Source organism: Kogia breviceps, chromosome 1 (assembly GCF_026419965.1).
Source record: "Kogia breviceps isolate mKogBre1 chromosome 1, mKogBre1 haplotype 1, whole genome shotgun sequence".
Lineage (NCBI taxonomy): Eukaryota > Metazoa > Chordata > Mammalia > Artiodactyla > Physeteridae > Kogia > Kogia breviceps.
The window spans coordinates 25,810,466-25,830,699 of NC_081310.1; the positions used below are offsets into that span (position 1 = coordinate 25,810,466).

A 20,234-nucleotide genomic window follows, 5' to 3' on the forward strand; every position below is an offset into this window, starting at 1 on the left:
TTAAAAAATTTCACATTCCTCCCATGAGAAGCCCTCTTCTGAATGTTTTCAAGAGCTCAGATTCCTGGGAATTCAGATTTTTCAGCATTTACATGGTGTCATGTTGTAAGTGGAGCATTGACTGTTAAAGGGTAGTAGCAGCGTGGTACAGTGGTGAGGGCACAGCTCCAGGGTCAGGATGGCTTGAAAGAAACTCCAGGACTGGTTCCCTCACCTCTCTTGATCTGAACTTCTCCTGAGGCTGTTCTGAGGTGGAATTGATGCTTGCAAAGTGCAGGTCCAGTGCCTGGCACGGTGAATGCTGAATTCACTGGGGTGGAGGAGAGGGGGATCTTATCACCATTGCTGTTGTTGTAGTTGGGACTTAAAAGATGGCTCTGACCTGAATCAGCTCAACTGACTTCAACTGGAAGATAAAAATTAGCCTGGGACTAGTGAACTGGGTGATGCTCCCCTAGTGGTTTTTGTATTTTGCCCTCATCCAGCGAGTGAAAGCTGGAGTCCACAGAACTGCGAAATATTGAGCCTGGGACAGTCATGTGATCTACAGTTTCATCTCATTTTAAGTTTTCAAACAACATAATTGCCAAGCTTTTTATTATAATAAAAATGCAGGCCATAAAAAAGTCAGTCCCTTAGAATTCTATCTCTCTTAGAACACTGAAGGATTCTTCGTGATCTCAGCCTCTATTCTGTTTAGGTGTTCTCTCCCTCCCCCGTGTCTGTCTTTGCAGATTTGTTTCCAGACTGGCCGCTCTGAATGGAGACCAGGAAGGGAGCCCAGCTGTTTTCCTTGTGTTGGCTCTCTGTTTCAAGCAGGAATTGCTGAGCAAAGAGCAGCATTTCTCCAGGGAGGTTCACAAGGGTAGTACAAACTCAGTCTGGGTTTTTCTTTCTTTCTTTCTTTCTTTTTTTTTTTGAATTATTATTAAAAACTTCTGCCAAATACTATCAGTGAGGGGGGGAAAGTACACAAAGTCTGAAGTGCAGTTGGACCAGCCTTTAAAAAAGTATCAACTTGAATGAAGAAGGAATGGAATGCCTTGCACTTCTTTAATTTTCTACTTTTAACGGGAGACAGTTACTTTCACAGAAAGTCACTTCTAACTCCACAGACTATTGTGCAACTTTGCTCAGTGTTCAGTGAGACAGTACATAATTAAAATTCCTTTGGAAATGGTTGCCCGGTGATTGACATTTGTTCCAAAATACATCGTAATGGCAAATGTGTTATCTCGGACTCCAGTGATTTTTTTTTTAATGGAAAGAAAATAAAATGAAGATTAAAAAAAAAAAAAGAGTGATTGGGCTTTAAAAAAAAATCGAAGCAGTATAATAAATTTATGTCCAGTCTTGCTCTCAAAGAGCTGGCAGTCCAGCAGGGGAGACCAGAGCTGAGGAAAGCAAAAGAAAGCAACATGCAGAATATAAGTGAATTGCCTTATACAGACTAGAATGCTGTTGAGATTCCAAAGAGGAAGAGGTAATGAAGATCTGTTTACCTTCTAATACATGGACATATGTTGTCACTTCAAACACAGATAACTTTAATATTTTGCTGTAAGATGACTTGACATGCCCCCTTTCCCAGACCTAGAAATCTCTCTCTATGTCATGGCTTCCTGGAGTTCTTGCTGTCTGAGTATCTGTCTGTGTTCCAGTCTCCGTTTCCCCACAGGGATCCTCGCTTCCAGACAGCTTCTTCTTTCTCTCTTTTCAGATGGAATACACTGGTGAGACCACTGTGATGGACTCCCACAATTGGGGAGGCTATATCTTAATACCTTCTTGGATTCCCCAATTTGTAAACACCACAACAGCAATCATGATTAGAGAACTCTTCCACCCAACCATCCTTAGATTTGGATGCTAAAGATTGGTGAGCACCCCTAAACACCAACTTTACAAAGCCTCAGCAAACTTACAATTGACTACATGACCGAAAATTTGGGGTTGTTCCTGAATAGTCAAAACTCAGAGGTTATATCTATCAATTCCAAGGGGCTATTCATGCTGTTTGCTTGACTTCCGAATAGTGAATGCATGCATGATAGGAGAATAAATACGATATGTGAGTGACCCACAGAAATGACAACCTTTTGCTGATTTGTTTTGTTTAGTAGTGTAGATCCCTCAGCTCTACTGGGAAACAAATTCAATGCATATTTTGCTTTCTACATTTGGGGGGAGGTGAGTGTTTTATCCCTGTAAGGGGTCTCAGCAGACTTGTAGTTTATCTATTTATTTTAAAGAGGGGGCAACTGAGGCTGAAAAGTGAAATGGTTTGCTCAAGGCTTACATAGAGAAATTATTATGGCCACATGATTTGAACCCATGTCTCCTGACTGGAATTTCACTGCTCTTGTGATGCTATTCTAAACCTTTGAGTAAAACTAAGATGCAAAGACTCTTCTTGATAGATAGACTTTTTAGGTGGAAGAGTTGTAGATAATGATAAACAAACCTGTCTTATCTGGACAGGACCTCAGCTCATTAGGAAGAAGAATGAGGTAGAGAGAAGGTAGGAGGAAAGAAATGGCAGAAAGACAAGTGATCCTGGAAGAGACCGGGACAGGGCAATGCCAGGCCTTTTCAGGATTAGAAGAAATCTGAGTTGAGTTAAAAAAAAATCAAAGGATTTCTTCAGGCAGAAGCAAGAGTTTATGTGTATAAAGGGAATAAAACAGAAATACTGTATTATTAATACGAATGATGGAATCTGCAAGGGCTGAAGAAACGCATGGACCTAATAGATAAAGACAAGAAACACCACACCACTCCAGTAACGTTCTGAAAATTAAACACTTTTTTTCCTTCCAAAACTATGTAAAGAGGAGAGGTAGGAGAAAAAAGATAATGATTTAGAGGAATGTCTCATACATTATTTACTATCATAGAAGGAAAGTCAAATTTAATAAAGTACCGATTGATTTATCAAAGTCCGGCATGGGGACTAATAAAATAAATACAGAGTTCCGTGAAATTGTGCCCTAGCACTTACTTTTAAAACCATGTTTCAAAAATATTATTCATGGGTGTTATGGGTAATATTTATCAAATCTCAGGAACAGACACTAGTAATGGCAAATTTTTATGTTCTTAGATTGTCACTTAATACTTATGTTTTTAAGATTAGCCCCTGAGAAGTTGATTATTTACTTTTGGTACTTAATGATCATTTAGGATATGAAACTCTCAAACATGTCTTTTGTCATCACCATAGAAACTGTTATGACCTCCAATCAACGATTATTTTTGAAGTAATGGGAGAAATGTTGTTATTATGTATTTTATATCATAAGCAAAATGTAGTAAATATTTTAAAAAGAAAATGCACATCTTAAAAACACAAACTTTAAAGAAATTAAAAATTTTAAGGAAATACATACTTTCACATTGATAATAATCATTTAATTTTTTGGTTACTTATATAATCATAAATTATTATTTTCACAAGTTTCTAGCAGCTATCAATTTTTCATAAGACAACTAGGATTTATAAATATTGACTAGAATGGCCTTTGGATTTAACCTAACTTAAAAAACAAAATGAAGCAAAACCTTTCAGCTTTGGTGGGAATGTTAGGGCTCTAGGACTTGAATGCAGTGACCTCAAAAACCTTTACATGGCTTTTCTCATCTGCAAATTGTTTCTCAGTGTCAACTGAAAGCATCTTTCTTCTATTTCACCAGACTTGGCTTCCCTGTTCTTATCTGACTTCTCTGTTTCAGGCAGTAGAGACAATGTATAATCACAGCCCTTTTACAATTAGATAAAAACCAAAAAAAAACCCAAAAAACAAAAAAACAGCTCTCAAGCAACTTCTTTTTAAATTTTTGAGCAAAACTTTGCTTCTGTGTTCTCTGATCAGATATTTGCCTTTATAGACACACAGTTCCTTTCTATACCCCACCTCCAACTTAAGGATGTCCTTATCATTCTGTGGTTAAAAAAATTTCTGCTTTGGTCATCAGGTGTTTTAGGATGACAGTTCTTCAAAACTGATTTCCCAAAGAGCTTATAAGGACTATGATATTTTAGACTAATTATTAAGTAGAGTTGAAGATTTTGCCTTTTAGGTTTACAGTGATTACTTATCTGTTGTGTGGGCTCATATTTGCATGGAAGTTGGCTTGTAAGCCTTGACTGTGTGCTTTAAGAGAGAATGCAGTAGTTCAGCTTTAAGGCATGCAGCCTATCAGAGGTAGAAGAAGGTCAACATATGCCTCATGTTTTAACTTACCAAAAAACTGGCTCCACTATATAGACTTCTAGCTCATTTTAGGAAAATAAGAAACCTATAATGCATGAAGGTATAATGGAACCTATAATGCATGGGCCAGCAGCAGGACTGGCTACATAATTTGGGGGCCCAGAGCAAAATGAAAATGCAGGGTGCCCTTGGTGAAATATTAGGAATTTTAAGACAGTGACAGCAGAGTATACAACCATGCTTAGGGCCCATCTTAGCAAAGGCCATGTGTGACTGTGCAGGTCATACCCTTAAAGCCTGCCCTGGTCAGAAGTTAAGATGGGAGTAAAGAGGGAAAGGAATGATCCATTTTTTTCATGAAATTTCCCTCCCTCTATCTATCTCACTCTTAGCTATGATTAATCAGATGTGACCACCTCTCAAGGGGCACTATTATGCCAGTGACCTCAGACAGTGACACTTTAACTCTAGTCCATGGGGGAAGGGGCATGAGAGGGAGGTCTCATTCCACCAGTGATGAGATAATGGGTAGGGGTTGAAAGCCTTCTGAACTGACCTAGGAGAGAGAGCGTGAACTTGGGAACCCTACAACTTTCTAGCAGTTACTTAATCTCTCTGAGTCAAATTTTTCATCGTTGTAAAACTGTGACATTTACCTTGAAGCATTATCATATGGACTTGACATAACATGGAAAATACCTAGTGCAGTGACTGGGATACAATGGGAGCTCAATAATATTATGCATATGGTCATTTTGTGTGTGTGAGTGAGGAAATGTATTGAATATGGGTGAAAAGGCCTCAAGTCTCAGGTGGGGTGGAGGATCTCAAAATGCTTGAAGAGCCTCATAAGAGCTGGCTGCCTCTCTGTATCCATCCTAAGTTCCCAAGTACTTTGGAATGGTTGAAAACTCAGAATTGCATCTTCTCCCAAACAGGGTAAGGAAGAATCTGTAGGAGGTCAATACACAGTAGAGTTCAGTCTCTAACACTGAAAATTTGCCAACTTTCACCCACACCGTGGAGATGAGAAAGCAGCTGTGGGCAGACAGTAGAGGAAGAGCCAAGGGGTCACTGGGCTATATTACATTTACAGATGTTCCATCGTTCATCCTGAGATGCTGCAGTTTGTCTGTTTTATCCAGCTACATCTCCATGATATACAGAGGATACAGCCAAAACCATTTTATGTAGTTTTTCCACTTTGTTTTGATTTATTATTTGTGGTTTACAGTATTATCTCCAATAACAACAATGGAATTTCCTTCCCTACTAATTTGGCCTGTTTCCATTTTGCCTGTTTATTTTAATTTCCTTTTTTTGGACTGAAACCTCCACATGACTCTCCTCTGTTTATTTCCTTGCATGTATGTGTCAGCATCATTTATGTCCACTCAGAAGAACTTTGTTCATTAATTATAAAGGTTCTGTTTCCTGGTTCCTAGGAGAGTGTAGTAAGAACTCCATGCTTTTAAATACTTCACAATGGTTTTGGTTAACAGTTTCCTCACCATTGCTCTCTGCCAGCAGACTGCTCGCCTCTCCATGGCTTACAGATGGAGCATGTGAGGCAGAGAAGTAACTTGGCTGCAGAAGACCCTTCTCTCGAATTTTCTGACCTATCACCCCTGTCCAGCTTATCAACGCCGATTTCCATTTACTCTTATTTGGGCAATAGGTTATGTGAGCGTAAGACCTGATTTTTGCAGACATGCTCAGTTCCTTGAAGACATTTCCAAGAAAACTACTCTGTTTTTAACTAATGGGCAATTGCTGCTTGCAGAATTAGCTGCCTGGGGGTGCAGGATGAATGTTAGACTTGACCCTCTCTTATGAAGAGCTTACAGCCCACTAAGTCAAACAAAGTGGAAGAGAAGGAATAATTCGACTTTTAATCTGTTATTTGAATATATTAGATCTGCTGCCTTATTTTTACTGGAGTCTTATGATTACTGAATTAACTAATCCATCAAACATTCATTTAGTACTTACTCTGTACATGACATCATCTCTAGAGTTAAGATGCTTGAAAGACCAGAAAGGAGAAATAAAGTTGAAAACAAATAATTATAATAAAGTGTTTTAGGTGACATGATAGAGATCTGTCCAGAGTATATATAGAGACTAACAAAGGAGGAGGGGCCTTTATTCTCTTGGCGTGGTGGGTGGAGGGGAGGTGACACAAACAAAGGCTTAAAGGTCCTAGATGTATCTGAGATCCATAAGCACTTTCTTTTTTTAAAAAAATAAATTTATTTATTTTATTTATTTATTTTTGGCTGCGTTGGGTCTTCGCTGCTGCCTGTGGGCTCTCCCTAGTTGCGGTGAGCAGGGGCCACTCCTCATTGCGGTGTGCAGGCCTCTCACTGCGGTGGCCCCTCCCGTTGCAGAGCACGGGCTCTAGGCTCACGGGCTTCAGTGGTTGTGGCACGTGGGCTCAGTAGTTGTGGCTCGCGGGCTCTAGAGTGCAGGCTCAGTAGTTGTGGAGCATGGGCTCAGTTGCTCCGTGGAATGTGGGATCTTCCCGGACCAGGGCTGGAACCTGTGTCCCCTGCATTGGCAGGCGGATTCCCAACCACTGCGCCACCACGGAAGTCCCATAAGCACTTTCAAAGGACTGAAACAGATGGCAGAGCAGGCAGCCGGGCGTGGCGGGAGAAGGGAGGCAGAGGAGGCCTTGGATGCTGTGTTACGGAGTTTAGACTTCATTCTCCGGGCAAAGTTTTTGGTAGGTAGAACATCATTATCAGATTTGCTTTTTAGAAAAATTACCCTGAGAAGGTTAGACCTGGGGGTCGTGAATGGAGGTAAGGAGATTCCTTAGGGCAGTATGGTGCTGGGCAGGCATGACGTGATTCTGAACAAGCCAATGGCAGATAGAATGATGTCAAGGAAGTAGACTTTACAGAATTGTTATCAGTTTTTAGATACTGTCTCTGCAGCAACTGCTGATGAAACGGAGGCTCAGGAAAGTAACACAGCCAATAAATATTGAAGAGAACCTTCCTCTGTGCTTCCACTACAGTTTGGAAACATGATTACTGAGGCGTTTCACACATTATGCTGTAATACACTGTGTTGTGATTGCTTGTTTACAGCACTTTCTGCCCTGAGACAGTAAGCTTTTTAAGGTGAAGGACCAAACTACCAAATTATGTGTGTATGCCTTGCATGGAGCCTCGAATAAATAAGTGTTTAATAGATGTTTGAAGAGTAAAACTCCTGACACCAGAGCCAATGCTTCTTCCACATGCACTGCATGGCATGGAAATACAAAAACATTGCTCAGGCTTGCCTTACATCCACCCATTTCCATTTCCCCTACTGAGGGGCCAGAGCAAAGTGACAAGCAGATAGAACAGGCAGAGGATGCTTTTTACTTTGCTTTACAATTTTTATCACTTCATCCATTATCAGAATGCATCCCTGCCTCCAGATTCCTGCATTAAAATACCAATCATGAATATCTAAAACATAAAATGTGGCCATAAAAGTTGGTGCCTGTTGTGATACTGTTGTTGATGGTCTCATTACCCACAAGTCAAGCGTGATAGTTTGCTTTCCTATCTCTTTTTATGTTACTCAGTGTTTTAACCTGGATCCCACTTTATTCTTCCAAACAGATCCGTAATGCCTCCTGCCTGGCTCTTTCAAGATGGAGGGGAAGCCCGTGGGAGAGCCTGCGCATGTGGTGTCTAAACTCAAACTTTCCACCAAGGTAGAGAGCGCAGGACACTGGCTGGTGGAAGATCACGCTCGGATATGGGAAGTTTTAAAGACAGAGGAGGTAAGACAACTAAGTGACACAGTTGGCGCACTGATGGATTTTCTTAGACTTGAAACTATCATTCTTAGTGTAGCCGTTATCCTAGGCCAGCTTGGCAATTTTTTATTCGGGGGCCATAGGCACAACCACAGCTGGAGAATAAGAAGTCAGGGGTGTGTCCCTTGGACATTAGTAATACTCCACAGTGATTCAGCCAAGGGAGTTAGCCCTGACCAATAGGGCTTAAAATATACAAGTAGACATTGTCCTTGTAGAATCCTACCAAACCTAAATGGGAAATCAAATGGTGGTGAGAAAGTTGATTCCTAAGGAACAACTAACACATGTGGAATTATATAAATTCATTCCTTGACAGCACGAGGCTAAGTATCAGTTAGGGCTCTCCGGTTGCAAGCAACAGAAATTGACTCTGACTAATTTAAAGAAAATGGGAAATTATTGGAGGATATTGGGAGGCTCACAGAATTGATGGGAAGTTTGGAGAACTATGTTTGGAAACAGGACAGGAACCAAGTCAGCAGGAACTACTCAGAGCCCTACCCCTGGTATAAATTCCACACTGGTCTCTACCCTCTCCTCATTCTCACATTTCTCTGCTCAAGATGCAAAGCCATGGGAGTGAGGGGGTCACTGCCAAGCGTAGTCACATGTCTTTCTGTTGGTTATTCTGTAAAGGGAAAAGGAATCTCATGAGAAATCATTGTACCAAGTCCTCAGAGCACTTGTGTTTGGTATCCAAATCTCTAATACCTGCATGTTGTGACAATTCCAATCTAAGAAACTAACATAACAACTACAGTCTTAAACGTGTGAAATCCAGCCAAAGAAATTGTAAACACTTTCTATGGAAATACTTGCCCAACTGATTTTTTTTTTTTTTTTTTTTTTTTTTTTTTTTTTAAGCAGTAAAACTCTGCAGAGAGCTCGTGAAGTCTTTGTGTATCTTACCTAACAGGGCCAAGATTAGGATCAGATAAGGGAGGTGCTAAGGGTACAAAATTTAAGGAGGTGCTCACTCTTAGGTTTGTCTCCTGCACGTGCACAAGCTTGAAAGTTAATGAGTCCTGATGTTTTGCATGGTAGATGACTTGCTTGCCTCACCCTAGTTCTGGCACCCAATTTTTTTCCCCTCCCTCCTTACCCAAAGGTAATCACTATCTTGAATTTGACGTCTATCATCCTTATGCATATTTCAATATGTATACTGCATACGTGTTATCTGTATTTCCAATATATAGTATTGATTTACGTCTGTGAAGTTTTACATAAGCTTTATACTGTATATCTACTTCTACACCTTGCTTTTTTTACTTAACATTTTGTTTCTATTTTATCTCTTTTCCATGATGATACATGTAGTCCTGGTTTATTCATTTTAACTGCTTTTTATACTCTATTGATAATAAGGTCAAATTTATTTATCCATTTTCTTGTTGATTAACTTTGTTTTTTTTCAATACAAGGCAGTGTTATACATGTTTCTAGCATGCCACCTAGAAGTGGCATGCTGGATTATAAAGTATGAAAGCCTTCAGTTTTACTAGTTATTACCAGATTTGTCTCCAAGATGGGGACATGAGTTTATATCCCCACTAACAGCATATGAGAATTTTCCCTACTCTACATTCTCCCGGTTATTGATATCATCAGACCTTTAAATATTGGTTAATCTGATTATTTTGAAATGGGGCCTTCTTGTTTTAACATGAATTTTTTTCCATATGGATAATCAATTATCCTCATACCATTTTTGAATGTCCATCATTTCTTCTTTAGCTTGTAATGCTATATTTCGTGTATCACGTTTCTTTACATACTCTCTCTGCTGATGTGATACTCCTTCAACTATTCTAGCTTTGAAGGAAACCTGGATATCTGGTAGGGCATGTCCCTCCACTGAGTTATTGCTCTTCAAAATTGTCTTGGCTGTTTTTTGGAACTTAGATTTTCAATATGAATTTAGGATGACCTTATTAAGTACTGCAAATATGAAGAAAAAACAAAGTCTGCTGGGAATTTGATATGGATTGCAATAAGTTTGTTGATTAATTTGGGGGAGTATCAACATATTTATGATTCAGTGAATATCTTGTCTCATTGTTGACTTTAAAAGCCATGCTTCAATATTTCACCCTCAATATTTCACCAATATTTTATCCTATACGATTTTGCTGTAAGATTTTTATAACGAAGGTTAAGGAAGCTCCTTCTATTCATTTTCTTTTTTGGCTAAATGTTAATTTCTTTACATTATAATATTTGATATCTAAAAAATAATATACATGTAACTTATAGTGTATAATATTTAAAAAAAAACACTTGTGAGCTCACAACCAACTTAAGAACTAGAATTTTACTGATTTGTTGAATCCATGTGTGTAATCCTTCACATCCTTTCCCCTGGATTCCTTTCCTTACAAAGGTAACCATGTTCTTGAAATCTGTGTTTAATCATTCTTTGGCTTTTAAACAGTTTTATTACATACATATGTATCCCCCCAAAATATTGTTTAGTCATATAAGCTATTTATATAGTCATATATATGTGTGATATATATCTGATTTCTTTGGTGACTTATTTCTTTCACTCAACCTGTTTCTAAGATTTTTTAAGACTTACAACATTAATACGTGTAGTAGTAATTCATTAATTTTTACTGTTGAATAATATGCCATTATGTGGTTATACCATGATTTATTTATTCATAGTTATGTTGATGAACATTTCAATTATTTAGTTTTTTTTCATTATGAACAATGCTACTGTGAACATGCTTATACATGTCTTATGCCCCTGTATAAGAATGTCCCTATTTTCTAGGTTAATACATGTTATGTGCAAGTTCCATCTTGCAAGTTATTGCCACATTGTTTTCCTAAGTGATACCAGTTTACATTCCCACCAGCAGTGCATAAATTTCCCCCTATTCCATATCCTTGCCAAGTTTTGGAATTGTCAGATTTCTTAATTTTTCCAGTCTAGTTTGTATAAATAGAATATCATTCTTTCCTCGTTTCCTTCTTGCATCTCAATCCCATCTCCGATAATTTTTCTTTTTCTTTTAGAGTTTACTTTTCTGAGGGTCTAACTTTAGCAAAAGTCTTTCTTTGTGTGTTTTATTATTATTTGGTTTGAAGATGTCTTTAGTTTAAGTGCAGTCTTAGAACAATAGTTTAGATGGATATAGAATTTCAGGTTACTTTATCTCAGTACATTGAAAATATTCCATTGTCTTCTGCTTTCCGTTGTTTCTGTTGTAAACTAGCTGAAAGTCTAAGTTTTATTTCTTTGCATATACAGATCTTCCTTGACTTACAATGGGGTTATATCCTGATAATCCCATCATAAGTTAAAAGTATCATAAGTCAAAAATGCATTTAATACACCTAATCTACCAAACATTACAGTTTACCTTAGCCTACCTTAAATGTGCTCAGAAAACTTACCTTAGCCTAAAATCATCTAAATGAAAAGCTCATTTTATAATAAAGTGTTGAATATCTCATGTAATTTACTGAATACTGTACTGAAAGTGAAAAAACAGAATGGTTTTATGAGTACAGAAAGGTTGTAAGTGTATTGATTGTTTACCTTTGTGATTGCGTGGCTGACTGAGGGCTGTGGTCTCCTGCCATTGCCCAGAATCATGAGAAAATATTGTATTGCCTATTGCTAGCCTGGGGAAAGATCAAAATTCAAAATCTGAACTATGATTTCTACTGAGTGCGTATCACTTTTGCACCTTCGTAAAGTTGAAAAAAGGAAGTTGTATCATTGTAAGTTGGGGGCCATCTGTGATGTCTTTTCTCTCTAATTACTTAGGTATTCTCTTTGCTGTTTTGCAGTTTTACTCTTCTGTGTTTAGGTGTGGGTTTCTTTTGTTTAATCTCTTGGAAGTCATAGGGCTTCCCAAATATATGGATTGGTGTCTTTCATCAGTGTGGAAACATCTCTGTAATTTTCTTCTCTAATAATTGTTTTTGCTTCATTTTCCTTCTGAAACTCTAACAAGATTTATGCTCTTTTTTTTTTTTTTTTTTTTGCGGTACGCGGGCCTCTCAATGCTGTGGCCTCTCCTGTTGCGGAGCACAGGCTCCGGACGTGCAGGTTCAGTGGCCATGGCTCACGGGCCCAGCCACTCCGTGGCATGTGGGATCCTCCCGGACCGGGGCACGAACCCATGTCCCCTGCATCGGCAGGTGGACTCTCAACCACTGCGGCACCAGGGAAGCCCTATGCTTATTTTTCTTACACTTTTCTCATGTCCCTTAACCTCTCTTTCAGATTTACTATCTTTTTTCCTCTCTGTACTGTATTCTGATTAATTTTAGATCTATCTTCCAATTCACTAATTCTCTCTTCAGTTGTATCTAATTTGCCCTTTAATCACTGAGTTTTAAATTTCAGTTATTCTATTTTTTACTTCTAGAAGTTCAGTTTTGTTCTCTTAAAATCTTCTAGTCATTATTTTAGTTTCTTGCTTCCTATTCCTATTTTTATTTTTAAAGACTATTTGTCAAGACATTTGAAGAGTATGAGATTTCACACTCTTTGCACATTAGCTGAAAGAAGACATGAGACTTGTCTCAGGGACAAAAGACTTTATTAGTCACAGAAGAAGCAGTAGCCAGAGTGTCAGCATGTTTGTTTTGGTTCCCTATGTCCCAGGTCCTACTGGAATGACACAGATAGGCTTAGATAGCTGCTTGCACAGGAGAGGATCACTGACCTTGGGGAACTTGCCAGTTTATAGTAGACAGTAAGAAAACCTACACTTTCTCCTAGTGAGAGACATTACTTTATCCTTGAAGGATACTCACTGCAAACACAGACCTGAAAAATGGTCCAGGTAAAGATCAGCTAGAGCCTTGGTATTTTTGTTCTGTTTTGTTTTTTTGTTTTTGTTTTTTTTTGTATACAAAGCAAGACATGCAGGAACAAGAGAGACTCATGGAGGAGTGTTTCTGAACAATATTAAGTATAATGGTTTTATATTCTAAATTGGCAATTCTGATAGCTGGGAGTCTTATTCAACTATCTGTTTTTTCTTTTGGCTCTTGCACTTGGTGTTTTGGTTCTTTGTGTGTTTTATGATTTTTTGAAAGTGGGTTCATTTTTCTTGGAATGAAAGGAGTTTTCTCTGGAGAGAAATTGCATTTACTTCTGGGAGCACTATCAACTGGAAGGCATTTTAAAATAAATTCTTGGGCTTCCCTGGTGGTGCAGTGGTTGAGAATCCGCCTGCCGATGTAGGGGACACGGGTTCGTGCCCCGGTCCGGGAAGATCCCACATGCTGCGGAGTGGCTGGGCCTGTGAGCAATGGCCGCTGAGCCTGCGCGTCTGGAGCCTGTGCTCCGCAATGGGAGAGGCCACAACGGTGACAGGCCTGTGTACTGGGGGAAAAAAAAAAAAATTCTTAGCTTGAGGTTTTTCAGACCACTCAGTGTGAATATAGGCTGGAAACCTATAGATATGTATGCTTGTGGTAATTAATTCTAGGGGGAAATAACTCCCCTCTCCTTGCCCCTATCCAGCACCATATTTCAAGATAAGCAATTTTCCTTATGTTGTCATGGAGGGCATGTGGTTTAATGCAATAAGAGTTTATTTCTCAATCACATAATAACCCAATGTAGGTGTTTCTGATGAGAATGAAGCTTTCCTCCATATGATGATTCAGGGTCACAGATTACTTTATTCTTGCAGCTCCACCATCCTCTGGGGCCTAAGAATCTTCTAAGTTCAGATAGCAATTACCAAAAAAAGAGATTGAAGAAGACACACCCAGTTCTTAACCTTCTTGGACCAGAGTGACATACATCATATCACTTTACATTCTATCATCACTGAGAACTAATACCACTGTCCTATGTGGATATGAGGGAGGTGAGGTGGGGAAATGTAATCTCTGGCTGGGCAACCACTTACTAGTGATGACTCAGTACTCTGGAAAGGGAAGCACACATTGAATTTTGGCAGGCAGTTAAATAAGTGTCTAGCAAAAAACAAAGCTTAAGTTTACCTGGTTAAGCCAATGCCCTCTAAATGGAGGCTGACTTCAGTGCTTATCTCTGTAGGTTCTTCTTTCATATAGGTTTGGCTTGTAAGAGTTCTTAAATTTTGTCAGCCTATCAATATATTGAAAAAGGCATTTTAGTTTTATTTTATCAAGCATTTTTTAAGTTGTTCTTAGGGGGAGAGTTAATTACAGTATTCAGTTCACAATACTGCTGGACATGTGAGTCCTACACTCTTTTGTGAGTTAAAGTGTGTCTTAAAAATATATGCTTTGAAAACTTATTTTTAAAAAAGTATTTCACTTGGTCAGAAAGTATCATCTAGGTAATGTTGAATCTTTATTATTTTTGGCCACATTTAGTTAAGTACCTTCTTACACAATATTTATAACTGACTTCTTAGAATCATTTATAAATTTTATGTAGGCACAAATCAGTTTGTCAAATATATTTGAATTTAACATATTATTTCATCTTTAATGTATTGATTAATTTTAACTATTCTAAATGTACCATTAAATATAAATATTTAATTATTAAATTATAAATAATACCTGCATATAGCAGAAAATAATGTTTTTGATTAATGATCAAGCATGAAAAATAAGTGTCTTTATAAAATCTCCGTATCTTTTTTTTTCAATTTTTATTGGAGTATAGTTGATTTACAATGTTGTGTTAGTTTCAGGTATACAGGAAAGTGAATCAATTATACATATATATATCTATATATATATCCACTCTTTTTAAGATTCTTTTCCCATATAGATCATTATAGAGTATTGAGTAGAGTTCCCTGTGCTATACAGTAGGTCCTTATTAGTTATGTATTTTTATATATAGTAGTATGTATATGTCAATCCCAATCCCCCCAGTAACCATATGTTTGTTTTCTACATCTGTGGCTCTATTTCTGTTTTGTAAATAAGTGCATTTGTACCATTTTTATAAAATCTCGGTATCTTTTATTTTCTAAAATGAGCAAGGGAGCAGTGAGGAGGTTGGACATGTTTTTGTGGTGATGAGACTGTTCTGTCCTTTGATTGTCATGGTGGTTACATGAATATACATATTTGTCAAAACTAACTGAACTATGTACTTAAAAGTGATACATTTTGGGGCTTCCCTGGTGGCGCAGTGGTTGAGAGTCCGCCTGCCGATGCAGAGGACACGGGTTCGTGCCCCGGTCCGGGAAGATCCCACGTGCCGCAGAGCGGCTGGGTCCGTGAGCCATGGCCGCTGAGCCTGCACGTCCGGAGCCTGTGCTCCGCAACGGGAGAGGCCACAGCAGTGAGAGGCCCGCGTACCGCAAAAAACAAAAATGATACATTTTATTATATGTCAATTATGCCTCAATAAAGTTGATCTTAAAAAATGGGCAATAGGCTGGGGGATCAGCGTTAAATAAATCAATAATTGCAATGCAGTGTGATAAGTGCTGTAATAAATACATCCACAGGTATTTTCAGAGCCTACAGCAGGGAGCTGTAGTCCAGCTTGGGTGTGAGTAAGTTTATGTAGGTGTGGGTGTCAGGGAAAGAAAGCTTCCCAGAGAGGTTAAGACTTGAGTTCATTCTTAAAAGAAAAGTAGAAGTTAGCCCAGAAAATGGGATTTTACAAGGGGAACCAGAGCAAATATTCCTGGAAGAGGGAAAATTGTACAAAAGGGCAGTCTTAGAGAGAACATCCTGCAGTTTGGAGCATCTGTAGCAGAAGAGAAATGGCAAGAGATGAGGATGCTGAGAAGCACCAAGTAACGAAAAGTCTTGTATGCTTCACCTGGATATTCAGAAATGTCCCGTGGGCCTTGGGGAGTCAGTAAAGGGTTTCAGGCAGGGGTAGTGACACAGTCAGATTTGTTTTTTAGAAATGCTGCTCTGTCAGACATGTGAAGGGTGGCCTAGAACACTTCAAAACCGCTCTTGGCCACTTTGGTGTCCTTCTCCTCTGTCCACGCTATGCTAGGGATTATTTGGGGTTGTTCTTTTCTTCATAAAGGGAATTCTCTCTTTCCAGCTAGGCCGCCTGTCCTTGAGACCGTGTCCATTAGTTTTAATTCTACTTCACTTAGAAACCCTAACGCACTGGCATACTGCTGGACACAAGTTGAAATAAATACCTGATGGTTGATTGATGAATCCTTTTCATAGTGATTCTGTAATCATGTAATCATGATTTCATAGTAATATGTTGTTTCTCTAAATTTTAACATCAACCAAAATACTGCCATCTCTGGCTACAAAGGTGTTTCATTTGATTCACCATTGTATAGCACTAAGTGGTGGTGTTTTTTTTTGTTGGTGGTGGTGTTGTTACTGATTGAAATTGCATCAACTCATTCGTTACGCGCTGGACTTACCTGTGCTCAGTGTCTTACATTTGTGAGAAGGCTGCCAAGATAAGCAATATTCTCTGTGGCTGTGAAACAGAGATGTTCTCTGTGTGAAATTAAACTAGTACACGCCTGTATGGAGACTCTGTCTCCCTCTCAATCCAGTTCTGGAATGTGGGCCCACATTGTAACATCACATTCTTGGAGGAAGAAATAGTATGTGTTCATCATGCATACTTTGGAGATTAAATCATACTCATCTGAGGGATAGGAAGAGAGAGAATTAAAAAAAAAAGAAAAACTGGATGACAATTTGGACAAGCAATGGGTGTGCATTGTATGCATGTCTGAAGAGTCAGCTCTTTGCTGAACTTAAAGGCTACGGTTCGATGACAGCGCTAGGCTTCTTCTTTGTGATTCTGAATGACTTCTTCTCTCTGCCGCAAATTTTAACATGAGGCAAAGGGATAGAAACGTCCTGCCGAGGACCTTATTACTATATAAACATGCTTGGAAGTATTTTTACTGAGATGAGTAAAGTAGACATTATCATCAGTAGTGAGAAGTGGAATATTGATTGAATAATATTGAATAATATTCAATCGGGGTCTGTAAGGGAGGGAAAATATCATTTATTGAGCACCTACTCTGTGTCAAGAACTGTCCTTGGCACTTTTATATTCATCAATATATTTAATTGTCACAGCCATAGGGACATTTTTGATAAGGATTTTGAAGATTAGAAGTTAAGGCACATGCTCAAAGATACATAGCTGGTAAGTGGCAGAGTAAGATTCAAACTCAAGCTTGTCTCTCTTCATTTATACTCTTACCTCCTCATGAAGCTGTCTACCAAAATTGTTTAAATCGACATGATTCTACATTTGGTTTCCCTGCCCAGACTTCAGCTTAATCCTGGCCCGGGCAGCATCCTCAGCACAATAAATGGTACCAGTCTTGCTCTCCTAGGGCTTGGCTCAGCAGTGTCTCATGGGAATAAACACCAACGTGCCCACTGAGTCATAACTCTCCTTCATTCCTCAAAGTGTTGTCCAAGTGTGTGGCTGGGTTTCCATCTCAGTTTTCCTATGTAGTGTCCAGGTATCTCATGGAGACTGCGCCCTGCCCTTAACTCCATCCCATTTCAATGGAGCCCTAAACCTCTGCTAAGCTCTTCATAGCTCTTTTTTCTGCATAACTGAATCCTGCTCCGCATACGCGAAGCTATTGACTGGAGTCCAATTGTGTGAGCAGTCTGATTGTTTGGAACCTGGGTATTTTCACCCATTCCCTGAACTACTGTTGCTTCCTTGGACATTAAAGCCTGCCAGAATCACACCAGAGTTTTCCTATGCCCTTGAGATACTGTTCACCAAACAGTCTGCTATCACCATGGGGCACAGACCTACTATCAGGGAAGTCTCTCTAGCTCCAATCTACCCACCTTGTATCTTCATATTTTTACCCCTCGGCTCTTGCTGCCAGAGTCCCAAGTAGCCCCATGTAAGACCATTTGAGTTATGGCATGAGATTTCCAATAAGCTTCATAGTCTAAACTAAAGGGGGGATACCCCTGATATCAAACGTTTCAAATTGGTTACTTTTCGGTGTCGGTGTTGGAAGGTGCTCGAGTATCACCTCTTCAAGGAAGACATCCTTGACCCCTCTGGTCAGGGTTAGTGACCCTACCGTGTGGTCCTACCTCTGCTTATCTATCTCATAAGACTCATCACATGAATGATATATATGTATGTTTATATATATGTTTATATATGTATATATATTTATATATATATATATATGTTTATATATATGTATGTTTATATATTGCTGTCTCTCAAACTAGAATGTAAGCTTCTCAAGGGCAGGGCCTCTGTCATATTCATCTGTATATGCCAATATGATTCACAGTGTTTGGTACTTAGTAGGTGCTTAAGAAGTATTTACCAAATACAGAAAATATATAGAGGAATTAAGAGTGTGGACTCTGGCGCCAGACCTGCTGTGTGACCTCGTTAAATTTCTTAATCTCTCTGTATTTCAGTTTCTTCATCTGTAAAACATGTATACTAATAGGTTGTGAGAATTAACTGAGTGATATTATACAAAATGCTTAGAACAGTGCTCCTACATAACAAGCAATAGATGCGTACTTTCATCATTAATGAATGAATCAGTGAGGGGGGAAGAGTACAAAATGTTACACCATACTGGCCTACTAATTTTACAATAGTTGCTTCTGACCCGTGCCGTCTAAGTTCAAGATTGCCCCCCATGTTCTGGAAGGCCTCACACTCCAGGATCCTTTTTGTGTTTTCTTTTTTTTTTTTTTTTTTTTGCGGTACGCGGGCCTCTCACTGTTGTGGCCTCTCCCGTTGCAGAGCACAGGCTCCAGACGCGCAGGCGCAGCGGCTATGGCTCACGGGCCCAGCCGCCCCGCGGCATGTGGGATCTTCCCGGACCGGGGCACGAACCCGCGTCCCCTGCATCGGCAGGCGGACTCTCAACCACTGCGCCACCAGGGAAGCCCCCTTTTTGTGTTTTTAAATTACTACGGGATTTGAACTGGTAGACACAGCTGCCTGACTCCAGTGAGACTGCCACCACCAAGGTTCCTATGGGTGATCTTTCCAGGAGGAAGACGACCCCAGCTAAACAGCACTGTGTTGAGATATACAGATAATTCCGGGGAGTGGCCAGATAGGGGGCGTTTCCGAACCACTCAGCTCCTCCCTCCCTCCCCCGTGTGTGAGGGGGGACGACGCTGGAGTCAGCAGCGTGCTCCTCAAGGGCCTCTTCCTGAAAAGGAGCCCGCAGGCTGGGTTCTAAACCTTGTGATATCCTAGCTGCTGACTCAGTTGCTCACGTGACCATTTGAGTGGGAAAAGGCCAAGCCCTTTTAGGAGGATAACATTGTTACGTAGAGAGCTTTCTCCTGTAGCACTCTCTTAGCCGTTTGCAACGGATTAGCCTGTTCTATTTGGCTCCCAGTCCTAGAAGGCACCATGCCTTCACCGTATCAGACATGCACATTTCTTTGCATTTTGCTACAGAGAGTAAAGGAAACTCCAGGTGAATTTAGGAAGGGAGGGAGGGAGGAAAGGAGGAAAGCAGGAAAGAAGGAAGGAAGGGAGGGAGGGAGGGAGGAAGGAAGAAAAAGACCAGTTTCTTGAGGGCCTGGAAATCATTCCTTCATGGGGCTTGCATTCATGTGGGTCTTAGGTCTCCAGGAAAAAGTTTGCAAAGCACTTCTGTTTCAGCTCATTGTTTTCCAAAATGTGTTCGTTGTAAACCTCAGGGTCTCTTTTTATTCCTTTGAAAGCTCCGTGGCATCAGGACAAGCTTGGCATGAGGCAATAAAGAGGCAAAGGATGGGAGGAGAGGAGCTTACACACTGAAATAGTGCCCATGAAAGGGAAAGAAGTGTCTTCTGTCCTTTAGGCTTATTTCTCCTTTGAGGGGACAAATATGAGAAAGAAATGACATTATTTAAATTTGCCCTTGGATTACAAATGTTGGGTATTTGGGAGAGATTCAATTCCTTCCCACAGCAGTGAGTAGCTAGTTCAAAGGCCCACCCTCTTTCAGGGGCCCAGAAGAGGAAATAGTTGAAAACTTTCACTATAAACTCTTCTCTTACGACCTGGCATCTGAGAAATATACCTGCTTTACTTGATGAAAAACCTGGGTCTAGGAATCTGAGGAAACTTTATAAAAAAATTTTTTTTTTTTTTTTTGCCACACTGTGCAGCTTGTGGGATCTTAGTTCCCCGAACAAGGATTGAACCCAGATCCTCAGCAGTGAGAGCACAAAGTTCTAACCACTGGACTGCTAGGGAATTCCCCAGGAAACTTTATAGATGGAGGACATTTCAGAAAGGT

At 39.6% G+C, this 20,234-nt stretch overlaps 1 protein-coding gene across 2 annotated transcripts in view; it reads left to right on the top strand.

Moving 5' to 3' along the window:
* The window catches only part of RGL1 (ral guanine nucleotide dissociation stimulator like 1), a 281,220-nt gene that overhangs the window by 95,398 nt on the left and 165,588 nt on the right, over nt 1-20,234 (top strand). For both annotated transcript variants that reach the window (XM_067029293.1, XM_067029307.1), the window contains exon 2: nt 7,838-8,001. In XM_067029293.1, coding sequence (XP_066885394.1) covers nt 7,870-8,001 — 132 coding nt within the window. In that variant the 5' untranslated portion in view covers nt 7,838-7,869. The remainder of the gene's footprint in view (nt 1-7,837; nt 8,002-20,234) is intronic.